The following is a 25,715-nucleotide window of genomic DNA, read 5'->3' on the forward strand; positions in this document are numbered from 1 at the left end:
AATGATCGTTCCTATTAATACGACAGAAATGGAAATTGTCAGCGTGGGCAGGTTGCCATATGGAGTTTGACAGCTGCTCAATCAGATTAAGATAAACACACGGGTGATGGGAGGGTAAAAAAAGAGGGGGGTGGGCAATCACTCCTGAGGAAAACTCTTATTTGGCTATTGGTATTTTGTTCAGGACTTTTAGGAATAGTATGCTAGTTTTAAAGGTTTTGTTTATAAAGGTGTACTAAGATAGGGGTGACAGAAAGCAAACCAGAGAACCAAAGAACCCCCATTACCACAACGATGTTTAAAAAGACTTACTCCATTCCTGTCTGTACCATACATATGATACCTTTGCCAGATATGTTAAAAGTTAGTGGGAAAACCCCTACTTCCTTAAAATGAAACAATATTTAAAAAAATAAAAACTCTTCAAAATATGCTTTTAAAGACTTCATAATACGCCAAGGGGGGAAAAAATGTAAGGATTTTACCACCCACTGAAAGATAACACACCACCATCAATAGTCAAACTCATGAATAAATAAATATTTACAACATGTACATATGCATATCAAGGCAAGCCTGCATTCGCCGAAGCCCCGAATCTGTGCAACCTATTTATGCATTACATATACACTGATAAACAGAGGCATTGGAAAGGAAATTATTTCAAAGCACAGCCGACACATTGAAAGTTTTCTAGTAACTTGCCTGGCCTTTCCAAGCACACGAGAGTTCCTTTAACAAGGAATAGAATACGTTGCTACGATTGCCTATTCCTGAACTTGACTGAGTCACATCATCACCATACAGCCGCGCTAGCATATTTCTAGCTGAGCTAGTTACAGAACATCAGAAAAAGAAAAAAGAAAAAAAAGTAGTGACATGTTCAAAGATGGAACATTCCAGACCTGATTTACAAATGAAATCTCAAGCATCTGCATCTGAAGCTGTGTGGAATGAATAAACGTCTGGGAACATGCACAAGCATTGTGACGAGGCTAACACTCTTCTAAGTACTTGCAGCTCTTTAGCATGCTCGCAGGGTTTCCAGAGGTCTGCATCCTGTGCTGAAGTTTAACACAGGAGATTAAACTTTGACATGCTATAACTACTGACTGTCATTGAAAACTGTACATAAGAAATATAAGTTAACTCCCTTGACATCTCCGGGAGTCAATACAACCATACATCTTTTGATCCCAAGCCACCTAAAGCTGCCATGCGGGCTAACATAAATAACAGCTGGCAGAGAGCAAGTGAAAAATCCATTGATAACACCGAGCAATACAATAATGTGGTGATATAATTTACAAGGCCCAAGATGATTTGGCCCAGCATTCCTTGCATAGATGTGCACCACCAGTCTAAGTGCCTGCTGGAACTTCTCCCTGGAAGGTATGCAGGCAGATTTGTAATGTCTGGAAAGCAACAAAAGGATAAAGACAAAGATCAAACTGAAGGGGGCTTGGGTATTTAGAAAATCCCTTTGTGATATGGTGAAAAATTATTAAATCATCAGGTCAATGTCCCCTGTTCTCTTGAACCTGCGATCATCACATGACACCAAAGCAGAGGTGTGGATGTGTGTGTGGAGGGTGGAGGACACAGGCTTAGGAAACGTTTCTAGAGGTATGATATGCACAGCAATAGTCTCAGAAATCTTCCATCACGATTTTCCCTACAATGAACACACTCTCCCGGGATATTTCTGCAGCATCATTTTTAGTTTGCTGCATCCACCGAACACATACCTTGCTAACTTGTGTTTATACAAACAAATGTCATTGGGTGAAGCAGAACCGACTGAACTTTGAAAATCGGTAGGCTAGAAGTCTCAAAAAGCCACAGCTCAAATTTTTCAACAGCCGAAGAAGAAAATGCATTACCAAGCTCCAAAGTACTGCCAGCCTTCCTCCCCCCCCCCCCCGCTCAGCAGATACCTCTATTCCTAAAGTTAACACGATTTATCTTTATTAACACATCAACTGGGATAGAGTCAGCCCCAGATTTAGCACTGTTTCTCCAAACAACAATCTGATCATTACACGAAATCAGCCAAGAATCAAGAATATTCAAAACCTATTTCTTTTTTTTTTCTTTTCTTTTCTTTTTTTTTTTAATACAGCTTCCTAAGGAGAGCAAATATCTCTTTGCACTTAAACAGCATGCATTGGCTCCAGAGTCTCTCTGCTGGAAACGATCACTATAATGCACAGCAAGACCAGCAGCCCCCAAATTGCAAACACGTATTTATATCAGTGAGAGAGACAAACTCTTCCTCTAAGCCACTTACCACACAGATCCCTTTTCCTGAAATAAAAACCTGATTTCAAACAGACAGCTCCTTTCCCCTTAGCTGTTCTTAAGTTACCTTTAGCTCCCCTTGCTCCGTTCAGATCTTTAACAGGAAACTTTCATTACTCACCCCCCTTCCAAGGTTTGCCCTTCCAGGGGGTCCTGGTCAGCTTGCCTAGAGTTGGTCCAGAGAAGAAAAGCATCAAAACGAAGAGAAGTTCGAGTCTAGTAATTTTCTCCACTTTCTCGGATGATAACATTTCCACAAGTGAATTTTATAAAATTTGTCACATCCTCTTCCCTCCCGGTTATGAAGGTAGCATTGATCATTGAGAAGCCGGAGGAGGTAGGTGGTGTTTTGCCATCTTTAGCAGCTGAAGGAGCAGCTCCCTGATGTAGCCCTGAGCCAAGCTACATTTCTCACGGCTCCAGCTCCTTCCCCTCAGCCCGCAGTCAGCACTGTTTCCACTTTAAGAGCTGTAAAATCATTCCTGTTCTCCACTTTGCTTTCAGTGGGAATATTCCTCAGCGTCCTGCGTGCACTTGATTGAAAATGATAAAAACAGGAATGTGTGTCCAGCAGAAAAGAGAAGAGATGTCAGGACCGTGTGAAAAAAAAAAGATGAGAAGCAGTTGTACTGACAGCTTTCAGGCTGCCTGTGTGATCCTAATAGCCGTGCAGCCAACCAAATTGCTCTTTTAAGAGTAATAAGGCTTCAGTGAAAGCTGGAATCACAGCTACTTGGGTGGGTAGTGCTCGGCTTGAAAATCACCCAGGCACCGCCAGCAGATAACGACTGCTTTAGTCCAGACTCAGAATAGGAAAAGCTGAACAAAAATATAGTATGCACAGAGGGTAGTTAATCTGTTGTGAGGACAGAGGGGTTTTCCAGCGATGTGCTGGCGACAGGCTCAGCACCTAGAATGCAGTTTCCCTTCCCACTCCTTCACCTTGTGAGTTTACAAAAGCGTGGTAACTGCACTAATTATGCATAAATGGATCTGAAATATTTATTAGGAATAAAATAAGTACCTCATTTTTTTTTTCTTCACAATAGTAAAGCAAGAGGGCAAGTTCTAAGTGCCTTTTTCCTGCACCAAAACCTTTTCTTTAGGCACTCTTGCATCCTCCTCTCCCCTTGAAGAACGCCTCATGAATGTCACAAGGAAACTTTTGAAATATCAGAGAGGGGCTGCCGTGGCTCTGTTAATCACACATCCAGGGACTCGTTTTTGTATTTGTTTATGCACATCGCCATGGAGATGCAGACACTCTAGAAATCTCTTGGCCTTTTGCAAGTATATTTACGAAAATGCTGTTGGTCTGGAGGTGTGTTTATCCTAAAGTCCAACCCCACCTCCCCACCTATGGATGACAAGGAGGTGAGCAAAGAAACCTAGATTTGTTGTTTCAGATAATATGAACTTTATGTCTAAATCCTGAGGTGAATGAGCATGGACCAGAACATTTTAGCAAATATTTCAAATCTGTCTATAATTCAGTGTTGTCCATATGGCCAATTATCCCCTTAATCAGTGAGCCACAACACATAAATTATGTATTTATGTTTTGAAGCAATGGCTTTCAATATTATGGTAAACCACCAATTTTATTTTCAAGTATAATAAATTGGCCTTTTAACATCATGTGCTTGGAAAAAGTACTTTGAAAAGAATGAGTTGTCTTGTTTTAAATAACCTACACAATTTGAATGAAGTTTTAGATTTAAACATACAGATAATAAAAATAACATTTTACTATGAACAGGACAATGACTTTAATAGGATACTCAAACAATTAATTTAGATGTATAATAACCCTTTACATTTCACTCCCAATTTCAGAACTTCCAAGATATTTGAAAACAGATCGTATCATGCCCATTTTGCAAGGAGTAATTTAAAATTTATGTCTGAGCATATTCTAAAAGGTCAGCTCATATTTCACTCTGAATCTTCTTTTTTTCTCAAATTTCTCCACTTCTTGCTTAGCATGTATCATTTGTTGTCATTAAGTGCATTCAAACGGATATTGGTAGAACTGATCAGCCAACTACCTCACTACTATACTCTGATAAGGACTCTAACACTATGCTCATATACTATTTACCAGCTTAATTCCTCTTGGTAGAAGAGTTCACTCTCATATGTGTGTATTTCTTCTTAATGATTTGTTTCTCCTTAGGTAGAACATAAAAATGGCAGAAAGCTAGCATCAGATTAAATCTTGTTGGCAGAGACTGTTGAACATTTCTGAAGGGCCTGGACTGAGCAGGGTTAAGAAGAAAACCATTCCTTTCTGAATGAATGATACATTTGGTCAGGTTGATTCTTAGGAAATGTCACGCTTAGATTTTAAAGGTTTGCTTCCCATTCAGTGACCCATAGTAAGCACCAGAACATAGATCTCTCTGGTGGATAAATTGAAATAGAATTAGAATTCAACCAGTGTTGTTCATGGCAAGAAGGTCATTTTTTTTCTAGACTTATCTGCTGACGTTTGAGAATGTGCCCATGACTTCTTCATGCTAGAAAAGAGAAGAGAGCCTCCACCATTGAATATCTGTAGCCAATAGAATGAATGAGGGTAGAGACAATAACAAAAATATCCAATATATAATACAGAGGCACTTTTGTAAGAAGCATAACTTCTCAACTAAGTTCATATTTGTGGTTACATCAGCATACCATGAGAGCTAAATATGTAATATGGTTTAACTCATTTATAAGTCAATGAAGTTGAACAATTATTACCCCCATGTAGTATTTTGTACATTGTTACAAAGAAAGCTTAGATCTCTTATCTAAGGTCTTATAGCTGTGGTTTGAACTTAGTACAGCTCTGAGCATTTGTTAATCAGTGTGGTAGACCCTCTGCTGAACTTGTCTGCATCTGATCTTTCTAAGATAGCTCTTATGTCAGGAAATTCACTCTCTAGGAGAAGAGCAAATACAGTAGTGATATCACACTCTCTATATGTCACATATTGCTCTTGTACATGCATTATAAACTATGTAATATGAGTCTGCCACTATTCATCTTTACGGATGCTGCTTTGTGCATTGTGACATAAGTGGTAAAACCAGGATTCAGATGAACTAGGTATTATGGATTCAGATTCCAATAATCTGCATCACTTTTCCATTTCCTGCAACAAGAGTCAAGGAAAAACTGCTAGGAGCCACTGTGTGTGGATGTATGTGAGAAACAGAATGCCAAGCCGTGTGTGCAGGCAACTGTGAACTGATGACTCCTATAGGTTATGGTAGCATGGAGACCCACAAATGGGAAAAAATATTAGAGATAATCCCACAAACAAAACAACAACAGCAAAACCAAAAACTAACATAAATCACCTTACTACATGTTCCTATAATGAGGAAATTGAAAAATGCTGTGATACAACATAATAATATCGTGTTGGTCATCCAGTAAGTTAAGAAGACTGCAAAGAAGAGATATAAAAGAATAATCTATGTGCATTAAAAGACCAGAGGAAGATTTCTATTAAATGATGCCTTGGGCAGAGAAAGTCATTTTTTGACTATGAATTGTCAGTTTTTAGTTTGAGGAGAAGATAGGCCAGATGAAAAAAGAAGCCAATCCAGGTTGAGGGATTGATCAGGATCATGAGGACTTCAGGGTGCCTTGAATAGTAAACATAGGGGTAACTAACAGAATATGAAGCAATGGGAGGCAAAGGGTAGTTTCAAATTCACTAGCTACCAAAGTTCTCACATGGTAGGCTCAGTGATGAGCGATAGGTGAAATGTAGTTAGGGAAATTCCATCACCCTAAATGAGTTTCAACAGCAACAAATATTATTTGGTGGAGAATTAACTTGGAAGCAAGAAAACCAATAATAAATGTGCAGCAATATTCCAGGAAATATGTATTTGTAAACTGAACTGAAACTGAACAATACATAAAAAAGACTATTTTGAAGCAAACATTAAGTATTCTTGTCAGTATTTCCCAATCAAATATTTTAATACCATCATACAAATATTCAGGCAACCTGTGAGATAGAACAACTGAAACAAAACTACTTCTTGATTTTATTTTTCAAGAGTGAATATACAAGAAAAAGTCCTTGTCATTAAGGTACTTGTAGTGGTAAGAAATGAGTGGCATTTCACTCACTTCTACAGCATGTGGCCTTAGATTTGACCAGTAGCAATAAAAAGAGTTAGAACACAGCAAAAGATTAGCAGAAAAAGAGAGCTAAATGTCTAAAATTTATTTTAAAAATCTTTAAATTCTGTTTATTTGTTTATTTATTTATTTATATCCCAAACGCTGCCTCCTCTCTTGGTCCACCCATCACAGAGTCCCTCCCCCATACCCCTCCTCCTATCCTCTGAGAATGTGTTATCCCTCTGAATATTCCCACATCCTGGTGCATCATGTCTACTCTGCCCATATGTAGCAGACATGCAGTTCAGTATCCATGTGGATCCCTCACCAACTGGAGCAGATCTAAAGAGATATCAATTAAACTTTGCTCCAGTGTTTAGCCATTTGGCCCAATCATGCCATGAGTTTGATTCTGTCAATACTCCTGGCAAGTCCTCCAGCTTTGGGACAACTAAGTGAAATGGAGAAAACTAAAATTTATATTAAATTTTGCTATAATACTACTATTTAATTATACTTTGCAGTTATGGTTTCTGCACAATAAGATCGGGTCTTTCATCATTTTCTTAACTAATTCTTTTCTTTTTTTTAATTTTTTATTAGATATTTTCTTCATTTACATTTCAAATGCTATCCCCAAAGTCCTCTATACCCTCCTCCCGCCCTGCTCCCCAACCCACCCACTCCTGCTTCTTGGCCCTGGTATTCCCTTGTACTGGGACATATGATCTTCGCAAGACCAAGGGTCTCTCCTCCCATTGATGGCTGACTAGGCCATCCTCTGCTACATATGAAACTAGAGACACAGTTCTGGGGGGTACTGGTTAGTTCATATTGTTGATCCTCCTATAGCGTTGCAGACTCTTCAGCTCCTTGTGTACTTTCTCTAGCTCCTCCATTGGGGGCCCTGTGTTCCATCCTATAGCTAACTGTGAGCATCCACTTCTGTGTTTGCCAGGCACTGGCATAGCCTCACAAGAGATAGTTGTATCAGGGTCCTGTCAGCTAAATCTTGCTGGCATATGCAATAGTGTCTGGGTTTGTTGGTTGTATATGCAATGGATCCCCAGATGGAGCAGTCTCTGGATGGTTCTTCCATCTCAGCTCTGAATTTTGTCTCTGTAACTCCCTCCAGGGGTATTTTGTTCCCCATTCTAAGAAGGAATGATGTATCCACACTTTGCTCTTCCTTCTTCTTGAGTTTCATGTGTTTTGCAAAGTGTATCTTGAGTAGTCTAAGTTTCTGGGTTAATATCCACTTATCAGTGAGTGATTATAATGTGTGTTGTTTACCTCACTCAGGATGATATCCTCCAGATCCATCCATTTGCCTAAGAATTTCATAAATTCATTGTTTTTAATTGCTTAGTAGTATTCCATTGTGTAAATGAACCACATTTTCTGTATCGATTCCTCGGTTGAGGGACATCTGGGTTCTTTCCAGCTTCTGGCTATTATAAATAAGGATGCTATGAACATAGTGGAGCTAATTCTTTTCTTAATAATGACATAATCTCTTTAATGACTGATATGAAGTAATAACAATATAACATAACTTATGCAATTGTGCCATTAATAATTTTAAAATGTTGGAAAATTAAGCCTTGGCTGATAAGATAAAACATTACTAGAGTTTTTAAGGTCATTTGAATTTATATCTATACCTTGTTAATTACAGTGAATATGTTCTCCTTGTTAGCTGTGGTGAAGGTAGCACTATTACTGTTTTCTGAAGGCATTATGCGTTTATCTACAAGATTCTGCAATAGTTTAAAAGTAGATGATGTTGTTACTTTCCATCGATGAAAGTGTGGAGACTCACTTTATCACAACAGAAGATACACTGGTGGGTGGGGGACGCTCCTAAAGCACTCAGTGGGTAGAGTTCAGTGACACTGCTCAATGTCACATAAAGCATAAAACTGTCCTCACAGCAGGGTTATTTGGCAGAGAATGCTAAGAGTATTGAGTGTGACAAAATCTATGGTATCAGTTGCTTATCTGATCACAAAATGGTAATTAAACTACCATTATTTAACTTAAGCATAGTAAGACCAAATGCTCATATGACTACACCTCCCTAGATGAACACACACCACTTACTACCACTGTGTATCCCAACAACAGCAATGCAAAATAACGAACTTATAGTCTGCTGTTTCAAATAAAGCCTCCTGCTTTCCCTACTATAATTTACCCAGGAGACTCTCTCATCCCCTGAACACCTTACATCAGCCCACAAAATTGGTGGATTTGCTGAGCCAGAGAGCTAAAAAGGGCACAGTGATGCCTGTATATATCAGCATGCATCTCCAACCAGAAGATTTTCAGTGTCCCTCCAGGACTCAAAAGACCAGAAAACATTACCAAACACACACAGCTGTGCAATTCTCCAGTTGTTTCCCTTTTATTTCATTGACAATGATTATTTTCCACCAACCATAGGTGACTTCACCATTAATGCCCTGAGGACCTGAAGAAGGAATGGAGACAGGCAATCCTAGGGAAATAGGAAGGGGGGGGGGAACCCTCCAGAATGCTCCAGAGACCTGGGAGGTGAGACACTCTTAGGACTCAAAGGGAGAGAACTTATATGAAATGCCTCATAGTAGGAGAGGTAACTTATAGAGCTCACTTCCAGTAGGAAGACAGGGTATCAAATGAGGTAGAGGGAGCCATCCCACAGTCATAACTCCGACCCATAATTGTTCCTGTCTGAAAGAATTACAGGTATAGAAATGGAGAGGAGCCTGAGGAAAAGAAGGTCCACCGACAGGCCCAAAGTGGGATCTAGCTCAAGGGGAGGTCTCAAGGCCTGATACAATTACTGAGGCTATGGAGTGCTTACAAAAAGGGGCTTAGCATGACCACACTCCAGAAGACCCAACAAGCAGCTGAAAGAATCAGATGCAGATATTTGTACCAAACCAATGGACAGAAGCAGCTGACCCCTGTCGTTGAATTAGGGAAGGCTGAAAGAAGCTGAGGAGGAGGACGATCCTGTAGGAGGACCAACAGTCTCAATTAATCTGGACCCCCCAAGATCTCTCAAACACTGGACCACCAAACAGGCAGCATACACCAGCTGATATGAGGCCCCCAACACACATACAGCAGAGGACTTCTGGGTCTGTGTTCATTCAGAAATGATGCACCTAGCCCTCAAGAGACTGGAAGCCCCAGGGAGTTTAGAGGTCAGGTTGTGTGGTGGGTGGGGAAATCCATGTGGAGACAGGGGTGGGAAGAGGTATGGGATGTGAAACTGGGTAGAAGGGGTGGAGGTGGGGGAGGAATATAATATGGAATGTAAAAAATAAATAATTAATTAAAGTAAACAAATAAATAAAAACACTGTGTTGGCAAGCCATTAAAATAAAGTTTAGCTGAGATTTAATCAAAGAGTGGTAAATAGGTAATGAAATATCTTGATAACTCTTGAATGACCACAGATTAATTCATTAATACTTAGAAACACACATACACAGTGATCACCAATTGCTTGGCTATTACTCCCTGACTCTTCAGTATTTAAACTCTCCTGTGAGCCACAATGGAGATTTTCATATTTTGATGTCATATTAAAATTTATTTTTATTTTCAGATGTCCATTGGTGGGTTCAAATGTGAGTTCCAGGCATGGGGGGAGATGTAGTGTGTAGAAAATAGTCTTAGATGCCCTGTTCTGGAATTAAATTGGTGTGTGTGTTGTATGAAATGGTAGTTGGAAGTAAAACTTGAGTCTTTAGCAATGTGAGTTCCTATGAGCTTATGAGCCATCTCCCTGCTTCTCACAATCAGAATGATATATTTTAATTCTTCCTACCTTTGCCGTATTTCCTTTAAACAAAAATAAGAACTCTTTGATTACTTCTTGTCGGTTTTTGTCTCCTACAGCTACAAATAATTTGGAGGCTCAATTGGAAGTTACAATAACAGTTGAAATGTGATAATTTTATTTTCAAGGTCAAACAGGAGTATTTCACAGGTGGCAGTTAATAAATGCATATTTCACAATGAGTTCAGGGGAAGAATTTATTCTGGTTAATTGAAATCTTGAACCAATGCAACAGAAAAAGAACCATTTCTTTTTGCTGTAACAGAAAATTTTCTTAGAAATTCTATTTTTTTCCATTGTCAGTGAATTTCTAGAGTGAGTACCTTTGAATCTGTCTGATGATTTAAGCACTGCAGTACCTGAGTGTTACTGGATTACACACTATTTCTGATCATCCTAGATTGTATCTACAAGACACAAACAACAGGCTGAGAGTAGCTGTACTAGAATACCCCTCAACAGAGTTCTTACTATTACATTGTAATAGTAAGTTTCTTGTTTGTTTGATTTTTTTTAACTAAAAGGTAACATCGTTTCCATTTTTCCCTTTCCTCATTCTAATCACTCTTATGCATCCAACTTGTCCTCTCTTAAAAATATGGCCTCTTTTTCTTTAGTTCTTATTGTTTTATAAACACACACACACACACACACACACTCACAAACATACTCACACACATATTTACACACACACTCATACACATATACACACACACTCACACATATGCACACACATATACACACATACACACACATATACACACACATTCATACATACACATACATATACATACACACACACACTATCCAGTCTGTTTAGCGTAACTCATACATGGATGATTTCGGGACACCCACATGACACTGGAGAACTAACGAGAAGCACATTCCAGCGAGGACTATTTCTTCTATTCTCAGTGTTTTCTTCTTGCCTGGAGCTCTTTGTTTTAAGGATGACCTCACCCATGGGATACTCCAACAGTTCGTTGTTCTAAATCAAGAATACCACCAATACATAAAAATATCGAATGGGTGGATCTACATTGCACTTCTTTTATTATTCCCTTTTTATTAGAAAAAATATAATGAAATTTTATAGGAATTATTTGAGACATATTGTTATCTGTAATTTCATTTCATAATATGCTCTTAAAGGGCACAAAATGTTGGTTGCAGAGAGTGAATCTGTCTTCTTTATTGATCAGTCAGCCCTGTGATGGTTCATGTGATAACAAGTGGTCGGACCTAAGCACATGTAAGACTAACACTAAATGATACAGGAGCGTGTGTGTGTGTGTGTGTGTGTGTGTGTGTGTGTGTGCATGTATACACACACACACACACATATATATATATATAATATGTATACATATTATATATATATATATATATATATATATATATATATATATATATAATATGAAGATGTCATGATCATGAAAGGATAGACAGGAATCCATAGGAGGAGTTGAAGTAGAGAAGGAGGGATGAAATGACACAAATATAATACTCAAAAGACAAACTTAAAAAGACATTATAAAACAGTTAAGAAAGGCAGCTTTGCATTTTGTACTATAAATTTCTTAATTTTAAAGAGTGGTTGAAATTGGGAGAGTGTAAGTGATAATCACTTGGGAAAATACTTAAACTTCACTATGTAGTTTTGATTTAGTAAGCTGTATGGAAAACCAAGGCATATGCATTATAGAATACTTTCTTCATGCGGCTTGAATGTGCTGCTGTTCTTGAGATGCTAAATGTACTCAAAGTCTAGAAATCTATAGCTCTGTTGGGTGGAAAAGGCTCAAGCATTCTTGCTTTGCCAAATAGCACACAGTTCCTTATCTTTATAAACACATTGCTCAAATAAGACTGATTCATGATGAGTTTTTTTTTTTTTAATGAATGGCATTTAATATATTGGGAGATGTGTGGAATAAGGAAATATTTCAGGCCTATATTAATGTATGACTATCCTAGGCTGAAAATGATTTCTTGCTACTCTTTAAAAGCCAGAATATAAAACCTGGAGAAATGTTCAAAATATAATTTTCTCTATCAGAGATATTTTCTCAAGCTTATGCAACATTTGTTTATAGGACAGGAAGGTACTAAAATTTTTGACATGGTCTGTTGCCTATAGTACATCAATTATGTAAAACTTTTGCTATTTAAGGAGATATCAACGAGGTGTTTATTAAAACTACTGGGTTTTTTTTTTGAGTTTTATAACAAAAGTATGCTACTATCACATGCACTTAGTAGAAAGATTAAAAAAAAAACCTTAAGTCTTTTTAGCTACATATTAAAAACATTAAATTATGGTTTTGTAGAGTCCCATGGGGAAGTTTGCAGACTATGTATTAATGCCTGCAGTTGAAATCTCCTTGGGGTTTTCTCCTGAGTGTGCTTAAAGCCCTTGGGATACAATCATGTTGGTTCTATTTCTAGTTAAATGGAAACTCTTATAAGAAAATATCTCTCTGTATTGCCAGCATTGAAGATACAGTTGTTGCACAGATAGCTGTCTTTTGTTTTGTTTTGTTTTTGTTTGTTTTTACAAAAAGCAAAGACATAGGATTTGTCTAGTGTATAAGTTTTAAACAAAAGTAGTATATGTGAAATTTTAAGTGAGACACCTTTACAAAGTCTATAACTGTTTTCTATGTCTTATTTCTATATTCAATCAGAAATTATAGTTGGGATGATTAAAATTCTATACTGTATATAGCTGAACATGAATGTATACATGTATAGTGAATATCCACAAATATATGTATGCAACATTATATACATAATTGCATATACTCAAAAAGTAGTTAAATTGTATCTTATAAAAGAACATAATAAAAGTAAATTTGATTATCTTACAAGTCTATTTTGATAAGAAAATAAAAAATTAAATGAGAGATCTTTTATCTTTCTGTTTTTTTTTTCCACCAAGAATTGCCTCCATACCAAACTAGTCAGTAACCTGGATGTCTTCTTCATCCATAGACAAAAACCATTTCAACAAAAATAATGATAAGAATATTACAAAGAAAAACTCTTGTCTTTTAAACTGATTTAAAATGTTAGCCATGTATCACTTTTGTTACCAGTCATATATTTTTTGTTTCATGGCCAAAACCATGAAAAAAAATGTAATTGCAAATTGAATTGTTCATTTTGGTCAGCCATGAGACTAGCCAAAATGCTCTTATATGTTTGGAAGAAACCTCTTTAGATTGCTGTGGTAGATCACTGGCAGATCCCAAAGTGGAAGAGTATACTTTAGTAAGATTATTTTTTTTTCCATATTCAGTGTAGTTCTTCCTTCCTTAGGGTTGCAAAGTACCAAACTTAAAGAGAAATTTGCATAGTAAAACTATATTATAAGGCCACAGACTCTGAGATTCCATTAATGATTAACAACAGAACAGAAAAGGGAGGAAGGAAGGAAGGAAGGAAGGAAGGAAGGAAGGAAGGAAGGAAGGAAGGAAGGAAGGAAGGAAGGAAATCACTTAAGTCACAAAACAAAGGGAGCAAGTGTTCCTTAACATTGTATCCTTGCCTTTTCATTGTGCCATTCATTATTTTCCCAGGAAGAACATACTCACATTCTCCTGAAATGATCTCAATCGTTTTTATGTGAACCATTCAGTTAACTCTCACTCTTTAAGATGATGCTAAACAAACACGTTTCCACTCAAGACTATTCTTCAAATACCAGGAAAGAGCTACTTTCTCCCATTAGTCTCAGCCCTAAATTTATCTTGCAGCTAAAATCCTACTAAGTTCAACTTTCAGATTGACTATCTATCACCTGCATAATTCCCTGCTTTTTAATTTCTGAACACTATAAGTCTGATAGAGTCAGCCATAACATTGGAGTCAACATTATTTAATCATCTCAAATCACAAAACTGGAGTTATTTCTTCTCCCATCATAATCCAAACTAAATAAACAGTACAGAAATGATCTGACAGCTGTTCACAATACCCCAACCCTTTTCACATCCCCCTACTCTATTTCCATTGTAGTCAATGGATTATTCATGACAGAAGACTGTCTCACAGTTATTCACAGGTTCATGTCCTGTGCCCTGTAGTATTAAGTCTAGTAATTTTGACAAGAACAGATTTTCCTTGCTTCATTTACTTTTCTGTTGGATGTCAATTTTAGGTTACTATTGGGACTATTAGTTACCCTCTGAAACTTCTATGAAGATGCTATTTCTTTGAATTCATATTAAGTTACTTAAGTTTCTCTTAAGCAATCTGAACCTAATATTTTAAGTAACTATGCATAATAGAATAATTTATACATACATTGATACATTAGCATATATATGTTCATACATAAGCAATAATCCTTAAGTAAGAAAATTTGTTAATTAATATCTCTTAACAGCAAAATAGCTTCCCATTAGTCAAGTCTCGGGTTAATTAATTCACCAGATGAGCAGTGATATAAGTCTTGTTGTGCCCCCCTAACTACTTACTATTCCTTTCAGGAGACATGCTCAATATATTTTCAAAGAGCAGCCTGGTATCTGCTTCCATGGAAGCTGAAAGCTGAATATTATTAGCACTAGGCCTGATAGACACTTTTGGGATATATATATATATATATATATATATATATATATATATATATATATATATATATATCAGATGTAACTTTTCTTTGACACAGAACCATCTAATGAGCAGTAGAATGATGGGAATCATTGAGAATTGGGGTGGGGATTGATGATGTAAGAAGCAGAAACTCCCTCAGACTATGGTTGAGGTTTGAAAAGATTTCTGGGTTTTTTTCCCCCCTTTTATTGATGAAACGTTGAGGCTTTTACCTTAAAGATACATACAGTAATTGTACACTTCAAGAAGGCAGGTCAAACTCTGCTGTGACAGAACTTGCAAAATTAAATTCACCCCTTATAAAGAAAAGTTACCTTTTCCCTTCCTTTCACATATGAGTATGTATATAGAAATATGTGGTACCCTGTGGGCTCTGGAGATCCAATTCAGGTCATCGGGCTTATCAGAAAGCATGTTTACCTCTGTAGGTACCTCTCAGCCACCCCACAGACTTCATTATGGATTTCTTATAAACATTGACAGTCAAACATTCTAGGAAGAAGTCCTATCCTCTACAAGCTGCCGATTCCCCTTGGATCCATCTGGTTCAGTGAGTCACTGAGATGTCTCTCTTAGGTAATTTACATGATCTAAACGTCTGACCTTGTGGCAGTGGCTCCATCTGTGCCTGTCTGAGTCTCACTTAACAAATCCCGGCTGCTTCACGTGGATGTACAGAAGACGGATTTTAAGACTATACCTGGATGCCTATTTCTAGCTGATATATTTTCATGTATGGACTTGCATTCAACATTTGCACATGGATATAAAGACAGTGTGTCCTGACCTTCATCTTGCCATCCTCTACCAATTACGATGTACTTCTGTTATTATATTACCTTATGCTACATAAAGAAGCTCATGGGGTGAAACTATCCTTGGCATATTAGATCTGTAAAAGCAGAGTTTTCACAGACGGGCAGCCAAAGAGTTAGAGACATGGAGAGTCAGAGAGACTGAATGGCATCTGATGGAACTTAACTCTGAGACTGGAAAGAGAGTGGAGAATAACCTGGAGCTGGTACCTCTATTAAAAGCCACAGGGAAAAACAAACAACAACAACAACAACAACAAAAACAATTTCAGTGCATAGCCAAGTGAATCTGCACTGCCAACAAACTAAATGTCTCTGGAAATAGATTCCTTCCCTTAAGCTATAGACAGGAAGCCACATCCCATGAGGACATCCTTCATTAGAGTCACACTGTGAAACACTCAGGTGAAAGCCCAGTAGCCCACATGAACTTCTGACCTAAAGCGCTATGAGCAACAGTGCTTGAAGCAATTTGTCATGTAGGACAACGTACAAAAATAGCTACCAGGAATGGTCTGTCCTTCTATCCGCTAATGTTTTTACAGACATTTCTTTTTATTTAAAAACAATATCATCCATCTAGTTAAACAAAGAAATTAGAATAATTTTATGTCCTTTCAAGTGTGCAGGTGAGGCCCACCTGAAAACCACATTACCCTTTCTCTGTAACACTTGTGGTATCTATCCGATTCTTTTTTCACCCATTACTCCCATCCTGATCTGAGTCGCTAACATCTCTCAGCATCAAATATGAGCACAGCTGACAGATCTCCCTTCTAGGCCATGTATTTTAATAGTACAATAGGCAAAGTGTTTTAGAAAGTTCAGTTTATACTATATTTTTCAAAATAGTGAATCACTTTCAATTGTAACTCAAAAGGAAGATCTCTGGTCCATTACATGAAGGCTTTCTGTGGTGTGACTTTGCTATTCTATAATTTCTATTTGTGCCTCGCTTACTAGCTGCCTTCATATGACAATGACTTAAATGTCTAACAGTTTTCAAATGCCCTAGCTGTGACTTTGACCTAATCAGATCCTCCATTCTCTTTCAGAGTTTTCAGTTTTCACCTTACAAATGAAGCCTACCAACATTGCCACATTCATTGGTCCTGTGCCACATTGACACTTGTGCCATTCCACACTCCCCCTATCTTGCCCGGATTTCTTTTGTTATTTTTTTCTATGCTACCTGTTAATTTTAATCTATTAAAAATGGTATTATTGTGTGGTTTCCATATGTTTCTCATTTCTCCCTCAATTGAAAGATAGCTCCTCACTGACTGAGGATTTTGTTTGTTTGGCTTACTCATAAATATTATTAAAAGGCCCTTGGCATTTGTGTAGAAGGAACTTGGTAAACGGTGTTTAACATATGAGTGAAAATAAGTAAAAGGCTCTTCTTTTTTTAATTTTTAAGTTATAATTTTATTTCTCATTATTTTGTGCTACAGTTTTTTGTATATGTATGCATTATGGTCTCCAGCTTTTATGGGATTTCTGAATGTGCAAATGAATGAATCTCTGCTTCAATGTTTGTTTCTTTCTATGTGCCATTTCTTGAGCTGTTTTCTTTCTATGGGTTTGATTTGCTCTATTTCATTGTGTTTCTGTTTTTTCTTATTTTATTTTATTATATTTAGAAACCTGTTTGTTTGCTAATGAGAGCCAGAAAGGGGTTGAATTCCATATGAGAGAGGAAGTAGAGAGTAGATGGGAGTATTATAAAGAATGAAAACTATAATGAGAATATATTATCTGAGAAAGAAATTTATTCCAAAAATAAAAGAAGATAAATATTTTTAAGTGAATGAAATATAGGCATAGGTACATTGGTCTTCAGAGAAAACAACACAAGAATTAATGCCTTGGGTTACACTGAAGAGGCAGATTAAAGATTAAATTAAAGAGAAAGACTAAATAACAAATTGGGGCGATCACAAACCCATCCCCCAGAAACCCTGAGTTAACAGGATGACTACAGTGAAGACTGACACTCTCTCCCTCTCTGAGAATCTTCATGGCACACATGGAAAGAATCTGGAATCCTAACTCTTCTGGTAGGATCCAAGTGTGATATCTGAAGCTATTTAGTCAGTCTCATTTTCAGGATGGAGACAGGTGTATGTTATAACAATGAAAGTTTCTCTGAGGTTAACTGAAATAACAGATTAAAAGTTTGTAGGAAATCCTAATGGCCTGCATTTTCAGACCCCTAGGTTTCTCCACTCCTGAGTGTTCTTTGTGTTCTGATAACAGAAAAGATAGTAAGGGATTAAAGTTAGAGATAATTCTCTCTGATATTGGGCATTCATTGCCTATCTTTAAGGAACTTTTTCCACTGGTCTCCCGTATCATCTTGATCCCAGAATCAGACATAGAATTAGGCTTTAGATATATAATTCAGAGATTTCATTTATAACCCTCAGCTTCCCTTCCCCTCTTCCTCCTTCCTACCTTCCCCCGTTCACCTTTTTCCATTTCTTTACATTCTCCCTTCCTCTTCACTGCCTCACCTACTTCCCTCCCCCAAGCATTCCTTCCTCTTAGGGTATCCCTATGTCCTCAGTCTTGTTCTTGATGGTGTAATCCTCTTTGATCCTCTTGCAACTGTGTCAATATTCCTGTTATAGGAAGACCTGTCAGCCTAGCTGAGACAATTCCTTCAGTGTGAAAGTTTAAGGACCCTGTTCTGTATCAGGTCGAACCACAAAGCTCGCGCTATATTTGATCCCCATTGACTTCTTTTCCTCTCCAATTTTCTTTCTACTGCCCACTGGTATGACCCAATATAACCCATCCTTCAGACTTACACAGAAATATGAATCAGTCACAATCCTAAAACACAAAATATTAATATTTTCCTAGAATGATCTAAATTCTCTGACAGCATCCATCAAAAGGTAGCATTTAAATACATGCCATACAGCACCTCAGCATCTCCTCTGTGTCAACCAATCATTGCATCCTTTACCCTGCTGTGTTGATGACTCTGATTCTTTTTAAAAATAAGTTACTTCACTCTGAAAGACACTAGGAAGCCTGTTTAAAACACCCCTTCTCCATTAACCATGTGCCTTTGCTTATTTATGATTTTCTCAGAAGATTCCCCACGGTACTAATATATTTTAATGTTTGTTTGAAGTGAGTTATTTTTTTAAAAAGGAAAACAATAAGCTGTCTTCTCTGGCAAGAACTTTGATCTTAATTTTTTTTTCACTAGATACAGTTCCTAAAGCTACAAACTATAAACATCATTTTCTGCCCTGAAAAAGATAATTAGCCTCCAGTTTAAAAGAAAGTATTTAAGCAAAAACATACACTAATCATGTCCTAAAATGTGTGTATTTCTGCATATGAGAAGCATGGTTGAAGGAAAGAAATAAAATGAGGAAATTCTTCCTGATGATAATTACCATCTGGGCAGTTCAGAAATGTCTGACTCCTGACTCCTGAATTGAGGAAGGCACTTAGTATTCCTAGCACACCTTGAAGGAATAAGCAGCAGCAGGAGGCATTGCTGAAGCAGGACTCTGGATGGACAGACTCTTCAAATACATCCATTAATGATGCCTTTCATAGAGCATGAACTATAGGTTCAGACAAACTATCTGCAGGCCCAAACTCATGGCATATGTGTTGCTTCATGGTTGCATGAAACTTTGATTGCATCCGCTTTACCATCATGTAATACAAAACTACCACAAGACTGGGTGTTTCCTTATTGCACTGACTGGAGGACAGTGGTAAGATGCCTTTTGTGATGTCTCTGATATCTCAGATTCTGTCTGCTAAGACATATATTCCTTCTTCTCTGATATCCTCCTTTTGTGAAGCATTGCTACATGGATAAATAACGATGTGGGGTTCATATTCTGAGATGTCTGTTAATTCATGAGGCATTGACATTCATTTTTACCTTAAGCTACATTTTGTTGGAGAATTGTCATGATCGGAATTAAACTGGAGCCTCATGTAGACCACTAAAATGTTCTACTGACTGAGATATACCCTATCCCTTAAAATTATCTTAAACCTTTCCTCTCTCCTAGACCATATATTCTGGATAGTGATATGCCCACTAGCTTTAGAAGCCAAATTTTAAAAAAAAAAAAAAAAAAAAAAAAAAAAAAAAAACAAACAAAAAAACAAAAAAACCAGACTTCTAAGTAAATATCTGGAAGTTAGGAAAAAGCATCAGATGTAATTTCTCAGTGAAGAGAGCCTATTCCAGTATTAGTTGATCATGGAAGCATTCTGGCATTCCTCCAAGGGAAACACCTATAAAACTCTAACTCCCCTCTAAATCAACAACAACAACAACAACAACAACAACAACACTCCAAAACAAACTGGAGAAGCAAGTGGTGGAGTATCAGAGGTGGTTCCAAACTCACACAAACAAAATACCCAAGGGAGAAGACAAGAAATTCCACAGTTCTGAGACTGTGGGGGTTCTAACACATTTATCAGTGACCCAGATGCAAGTGCTCTGGGACAGTAGAATTCTTATTTCTATCAGTGGTGGAAGAGGAGAGGAAAGGCCTGAGTGAAAACCAGAGATGTCTTGTATTAGATCCAGTGGCTGATAAAACCACAGGTACAAACTTAGAGCTCTAGAATCACCCACTGCATTTTCTTACAGTGTGGAAGCCAGAAGTCTGATGTGCAGGGCACAATAGGTCAGGACAGGCTCCTTCTGGAGGCTCCAGGGAAAAATCCTCGGCCTCTTCCAGATTCTGTGGTTGTCAGTATGGCTTGGCTTCATACGCCTCCAAACCACACAGACTGTTGCACTGTTTTGTAGAGTGTGAGCCTTTCTCTCTCAGAATGTCTCCTAGGACAACATTAGAGTCTGCATGGTAATTGCGGATGGTCTCATTTCAACAGCTCCAAAGTATAGTTGCAGGATATTAAGCAGCACTCAGATTCCTGAAATTAGAGATTAATTTTGGGGAAGATTAACACACATTTTACGTTATCAATGATATACATTTGTACTATTATTGTCTATGGTACTCTGAGTGTGTGTGTGTGCGTCTGTCTGTCTGTGTGAATTAAAAGGGAATATGGGAATTAAGTAATACATTTAAAAACTTTCATATATATAATATATATTGTTTTGTATGTCGTATGTATTTGAACATATAAATGCTACAACACACATGGGGAACTCAGATGACAACATCTAGGTGTTGGTTTTCTCACTTTAATGTGAGCCTAGGAGATCTAAATTAGGTTGGCAGGCCCAGTGGCAGGGACCTTCTCTTGCTGAGCTATCTCCCACCCCTAGGATTCATTTTTCTAAGACCTACATAGCTTATTACAATTTCTGTTTTTAATTTTCATCTTCTTTGAAAATCACTAAGTTTACTAATGAAGAGATTCTGTTGTTACATAATCTCAACATGATGTTTTCTTTCCTATCATTACCAATGATAATTGCCTCAAAGATACATTAGCAATAAAGGTCATAATGGAAGACAGGAAGTCAGGATCCAGATAGAGACAGAGTCTATTAGCTGTATGGGCCCTTTTTATTCTCTAAAGTTGTTTAACACACACACACACACACACACACACACACACACACACAGAGATGAATCTCTCCCTCTTCCCCTTCCTCTATCCTTTCTCTACCTTCCACTGACATTTTAAGCACAGAATTATAATAATGGAAATTAATATCATCCATAGAACATTACAAGTTTACCTATAATGAATAATATTTTATAACTTCACTAAACAAGACAGTTTAAGTATGAGGAAAAGATATGCACATCTTCCAGACCACCTAGAACAAGCATCTGTAAGTGATAGTGTATATACATTTGCTTCAGGGACCTGAGAAAATCTTAAGGGAAGGGTAGACATTTTACAGGTCATATTTTGTGTTCTCCATATCAAACTCCACTTTAAGGGTCTTTCCATACAGACACCCATGGAAACACGTTGAGCAGAACAAGTAGAATCAACGCACAGTTTAAGAATGTTGCTGATGCTATTGACTGCAGAGGTCATGGTCAATGAATTTCTCTTGGAGATTTTTATGTTCAAGTACCCTTCTTAAGCATTTTTGTACTGAAGGTACTTTTGACCTTAGTGACGGAACATCATTTTACATGGTGAAAGAGAATGTAAATTCTGGATCAGTGGTTTCCCTGCTAAAATGCTGAACTCAAAGAGAAGTTTCTGAGACATCTTAGCTGCCTGTTTGACAACAAGCATTAGGGAACCATTGCTCATTTGAGGAATATGTTCTTCCATGAGAGTGTTGACATTATGTTATTCCTTATTGAAATACCTAATTTCTAATCGATATTCAATGTTTTGTCTAGATTCATTGACCATTGGCTATTGTCTGTAATGATAACTGCCAGGTAAATGGAAATTTTAAGATAGATAGATAGATAGATAGATAAATATATTTATACCTCTATCTATCTATCTATACATATGTATATATATATACGTATATATATGTATACAATATATACATATATATACGTATATATATATGTATTATATATATATATATATATATATATATATATATATATATATATATATATTAGGTGGAAGTGTCAACCATACTGAATCAGTGAGTGACTGTTGGAAACAGCCATCTTTGTCACCTGTTCAAACATTTTCACACACAGCTTAAGCCAAGAGAGCCAAGTTTTGTTTAACTCACAGCTGCTGTGACAATTTTTTTTCCACAAACTTATCTGAGCACAAAAGGTGAAATAGCAGGTAGCCCATACAAAGAAAAAACAAATCAAACTGTGGCAATACACAAAATATTGACTCGAAAGAAAAGATGTGTGTCTACGGTGCATAGCCAAGGGGATTCTGAGCCCACCAAAGCCTGAAAAGCCTAGCCAGAGGCCAATAAGGGTTTCTTCCATGGCTATTTAAAAAGCTCACTCCATCCACCTAATATGAATGGCCCCGAAGTGCACAAAACAACGGCTACTGAGTGGTCTCCAGAATCAATGTGGATCAATGTGTCGAGTGGCGGCGGCTGCTGCGTGGCTCTCCTCCTCCCTGTCTGAGCTGAGCAAGCTTTTTGACTTCGGCACATCTTTTGGGGATCAAAACCTTTCCCTGTACAGTAACTCAAATGGTTTTCTCCGTTTCCACTTGCACTGAGCGCCCCTTCTCACTCACGTCAGAGCATCTGGGCCCGCAGAGACCATGGTGTCATCTGGCCCCTCTGGCGACCCCTGTTACTTTTCCTATAAAGGGAGGAGGTCCCGGCCTGTGATTTTTCAGTCATTTGAGGGATTAGGTTCAGTTCCTGGATGAAACTTTTTTTATTTTTCTGAACATTTATTTTGCCCTTTAAAAGGGCACCCTTTCTAATTGCCACAGGAACACAGGCTAGTGGACAAGAAGCCCGTCTGACTGCAGAGACCTTCGGGCTCTTGGTAAAATCATGTTTGTCGCTTATTGCTATTCTTGATGCTACAGCTTAATACCTTTGCAAAACCTCCCTTTTCTCTGTGAGGAAAAGAAAATGTAATAGCTCAAGTTCTTTTTTCCTCATTTTTAAAAACTAAATTGTGAAACCTAAGGATGTCTTATGCCTCTTTCTCCTAACAAAGAGAACAAAAAAATACTATCTTAAAATTCCTGTATTTTCTCAAATTTGACATGCAAAACTCTTTTCAAAACTATTATTATTACCTTGGTTATATGTAATGGTTTGGACTAATCAAATTATTATAAAGATATATTAAATGAATATATGATAATAATGTTGGCTTAAATATTAAAGATATAAACCTGTTGAATTATATTCACTGTTTTTCTTTAATTCATGATTATATTTCTTTATCTAGTTATAATTTCTCTAAATTCTGCGAGCAATTTTTATTTAAAATATAAGATTGCTGGTGCTGAAGAACATAGCTCAGTGGGTGAGGTCTTACTTAGCATATGCAAATAGAAAAATGAAAATAATTAGAGAGGAAAGGAAAAACATAAGTTACTCCTTATATTTCAATGTCTTCCTTGGTGGCCAGTGACAACCATCATAGGTGCTCATGCTACACCCGAGAGAGGGGCTACAACACAGAGTCACTATTCTTCACCAATAATTATGCTGAGTACATTTGTTTACTGCCAATATTGAGGAAAAAAAAAACTCATGCCACTATAGCCTGCTACTAAGCACTTAATTGTTCTCCTATGTTGAATAATGAAATGTGGATTCTTTAAGATTGATAAAGGAATCAGGCAGTGGTAGGGGCTGCACCTTCCTGGCTTCTGCTGTGTGATGATGACAATGTCACCTTCTCCAACCTGCTTGCTTCCCAATCACTTTAATTACAATCTGTAAACTGGACTGTTGTTTTTAGAGAATGGCAATTAAACTATTTGTGCAGTAGTTTTGATGTTTTTTTAAATTTGGATAATGAAGTAAGATTAAAAAAGGATAAAGAAATTTCTCTCCTGAAGTTTTGAAATTTTTAAGCCAATGATAACTTTTTAAAGCAGGGGAACTATTATTAAATATTAGCATGTAACTCTTGAATGGCTACGTTTGACAGAAACCATTGCATTTTTATTTATTAACTCACACTCAAAGAGGTAAATGCAATTGTGTCTCCATTTTATACGGTAAGAAGTGCAGGGTATTTGCCTAATGAGCAGTGCATGGAATTTCACTCTCACTGGTATGGATTTGGTTTACTTAGAAACTGTGCATACAGCACAAGTCAGTGCACTTATAACACCTGTGCTTGAAATTAATGTTCACTGCAGAGGAGGGTGCAGACCTGTTCTAGATGAAACACAGCTTTGTAGACAGCTGTGGTGAGCCGTTAGGATATGGAAGAAATTGAGAACACAGCCTCTACCAACAGAAAGTAAGATCTGGGAATAATGTAGACTGATTTAAAATATGCTGAAAGTGCATTACAACAGATTAGTTCTTGTTTCCATGTCATTTGGTAATTCGATAGCCTGCTCTGTCCACAATCACATTTCATTTTCAAAAAAATCATTTAGTCTCGGAAGATGTCTTCCACAAAGCATGAAGATACATTACAGGTGCCAATCCACCAAGTTCAAAGGGTTTTGAAAAATAGCTTTGTGAGGGAATCCTTGGTAACAAAAATAAGCTCATTTCTTGAAAAGAAAAGCCTGAGAATCACTTCCCTTATATGTTCTTCTGGTTCAGTGGGAAACGAACATCCTCACATTCACGGCATGCTTCTGAAAGCGTCTATCTGAATATCAACATGGTAAGGGTACTACAGCAAAGTACTTAATATGAGTCAAATAGTTTTCTATGGAAATTTTTTCTATAGAAAAAGTTTTTTTCTATATTTTTTTTCTATGCTTTAGGGTCACATGACTTATGTGTGGTATATTTCCTGGCCAACATTACTTAACAGATGAAGAAGCTGAAGGATAAGCATTGGAGGTTGTTAAGATAAAATTTGGACACAGGCAGTGTGGTTTTTACCTTTAAACATTTGGCCATGCAAACTTTCAACAGTGGCTAACAGTAACAACAAAGATAGAATAATTGATCAGGAAACTTAAATGGAACTAGCTGTGATCTGTGAATCGGCTATGGGCAACCCTTTAAATACAAGATAAACCTTAGATCCTATCTTTTATGAGTAATATATTGGATTAATTTAAATATTTTATACTCTACTTACGCAAAGCACATATAATATCAGTATTAATCCATGAAGTTTTAGAAGTACGCTTTCTTTTTTAAAAAAAATTACTTTATTAGATATTTTCTTCATTTACATTTCTTTTTTAAAATTTATTATTATTTTCTTTATTTACATTTCAAATGCTATCCCGAAAGTTCCCTATACAACCACCCCTGCCCCTGCTCCCCTACCCACCCACTCCCACTACTTGGCCCTGGCCTTCCCCTGTGCTGGGGCATATAAAGTTTACAAGACCAAGGGGCCTCTCTTCCCAATGATGGCTGACTAGGCCATCTTCTGCTACATATGCAGCTAGAGACTCGAGCTCAGGGGGT

At 37.2% G+C, this 25,715-nt stretch overlaps 1 protein-coding gene across 9 annotated transcripts in view; it reads right to left on the reverse strand.

The window, feature by feature from the left end:
• Positions 1-25,715, reverse strand: part of Robo2 (roundabout guidance receptor 2) — a 1,496,637-nt gene that overhangs the window by 1,157,537 nt on the left and 313,385 nt on the right. For 5 of the 9 annotated variants that reach the window (XM_029544834.1, XM_029544835.1, XM_029544830.1 and 2 more), the window contains exon 1: positions 2,423-3,207. The exons of 1 other annotated variant lie outside the window; for it this stretch is intronic. In XM_029544834.1, coding sequence (XP_029400694.1) covers positions 2,423-2,552 — 130 coding nt within the window. In that variant the 5' untranslated portion in view covers positions 2,553-3,207. Of the gene's footprint in view, positions 1-2,422; positions 3,209-25,715 lie in introns of those variants that run through there. 3 more of the 9 variants (XM_029544827.1, XM_029544826.1, XM_029544836.1) reach the window with 2 other exon arrangements.

This window comes from Mus pahari, chromosome 12, assembly GCF_900095145.1.
Source record: "Mus pahari chromosome 12, PAHARI_EIJ_v1.1, whole genome shotgun sequence".
NCBI lineage: Eukaryota > Metazoa > Chordata > Mammalia > Rodentia > Muridae > Mus > Mus pahari.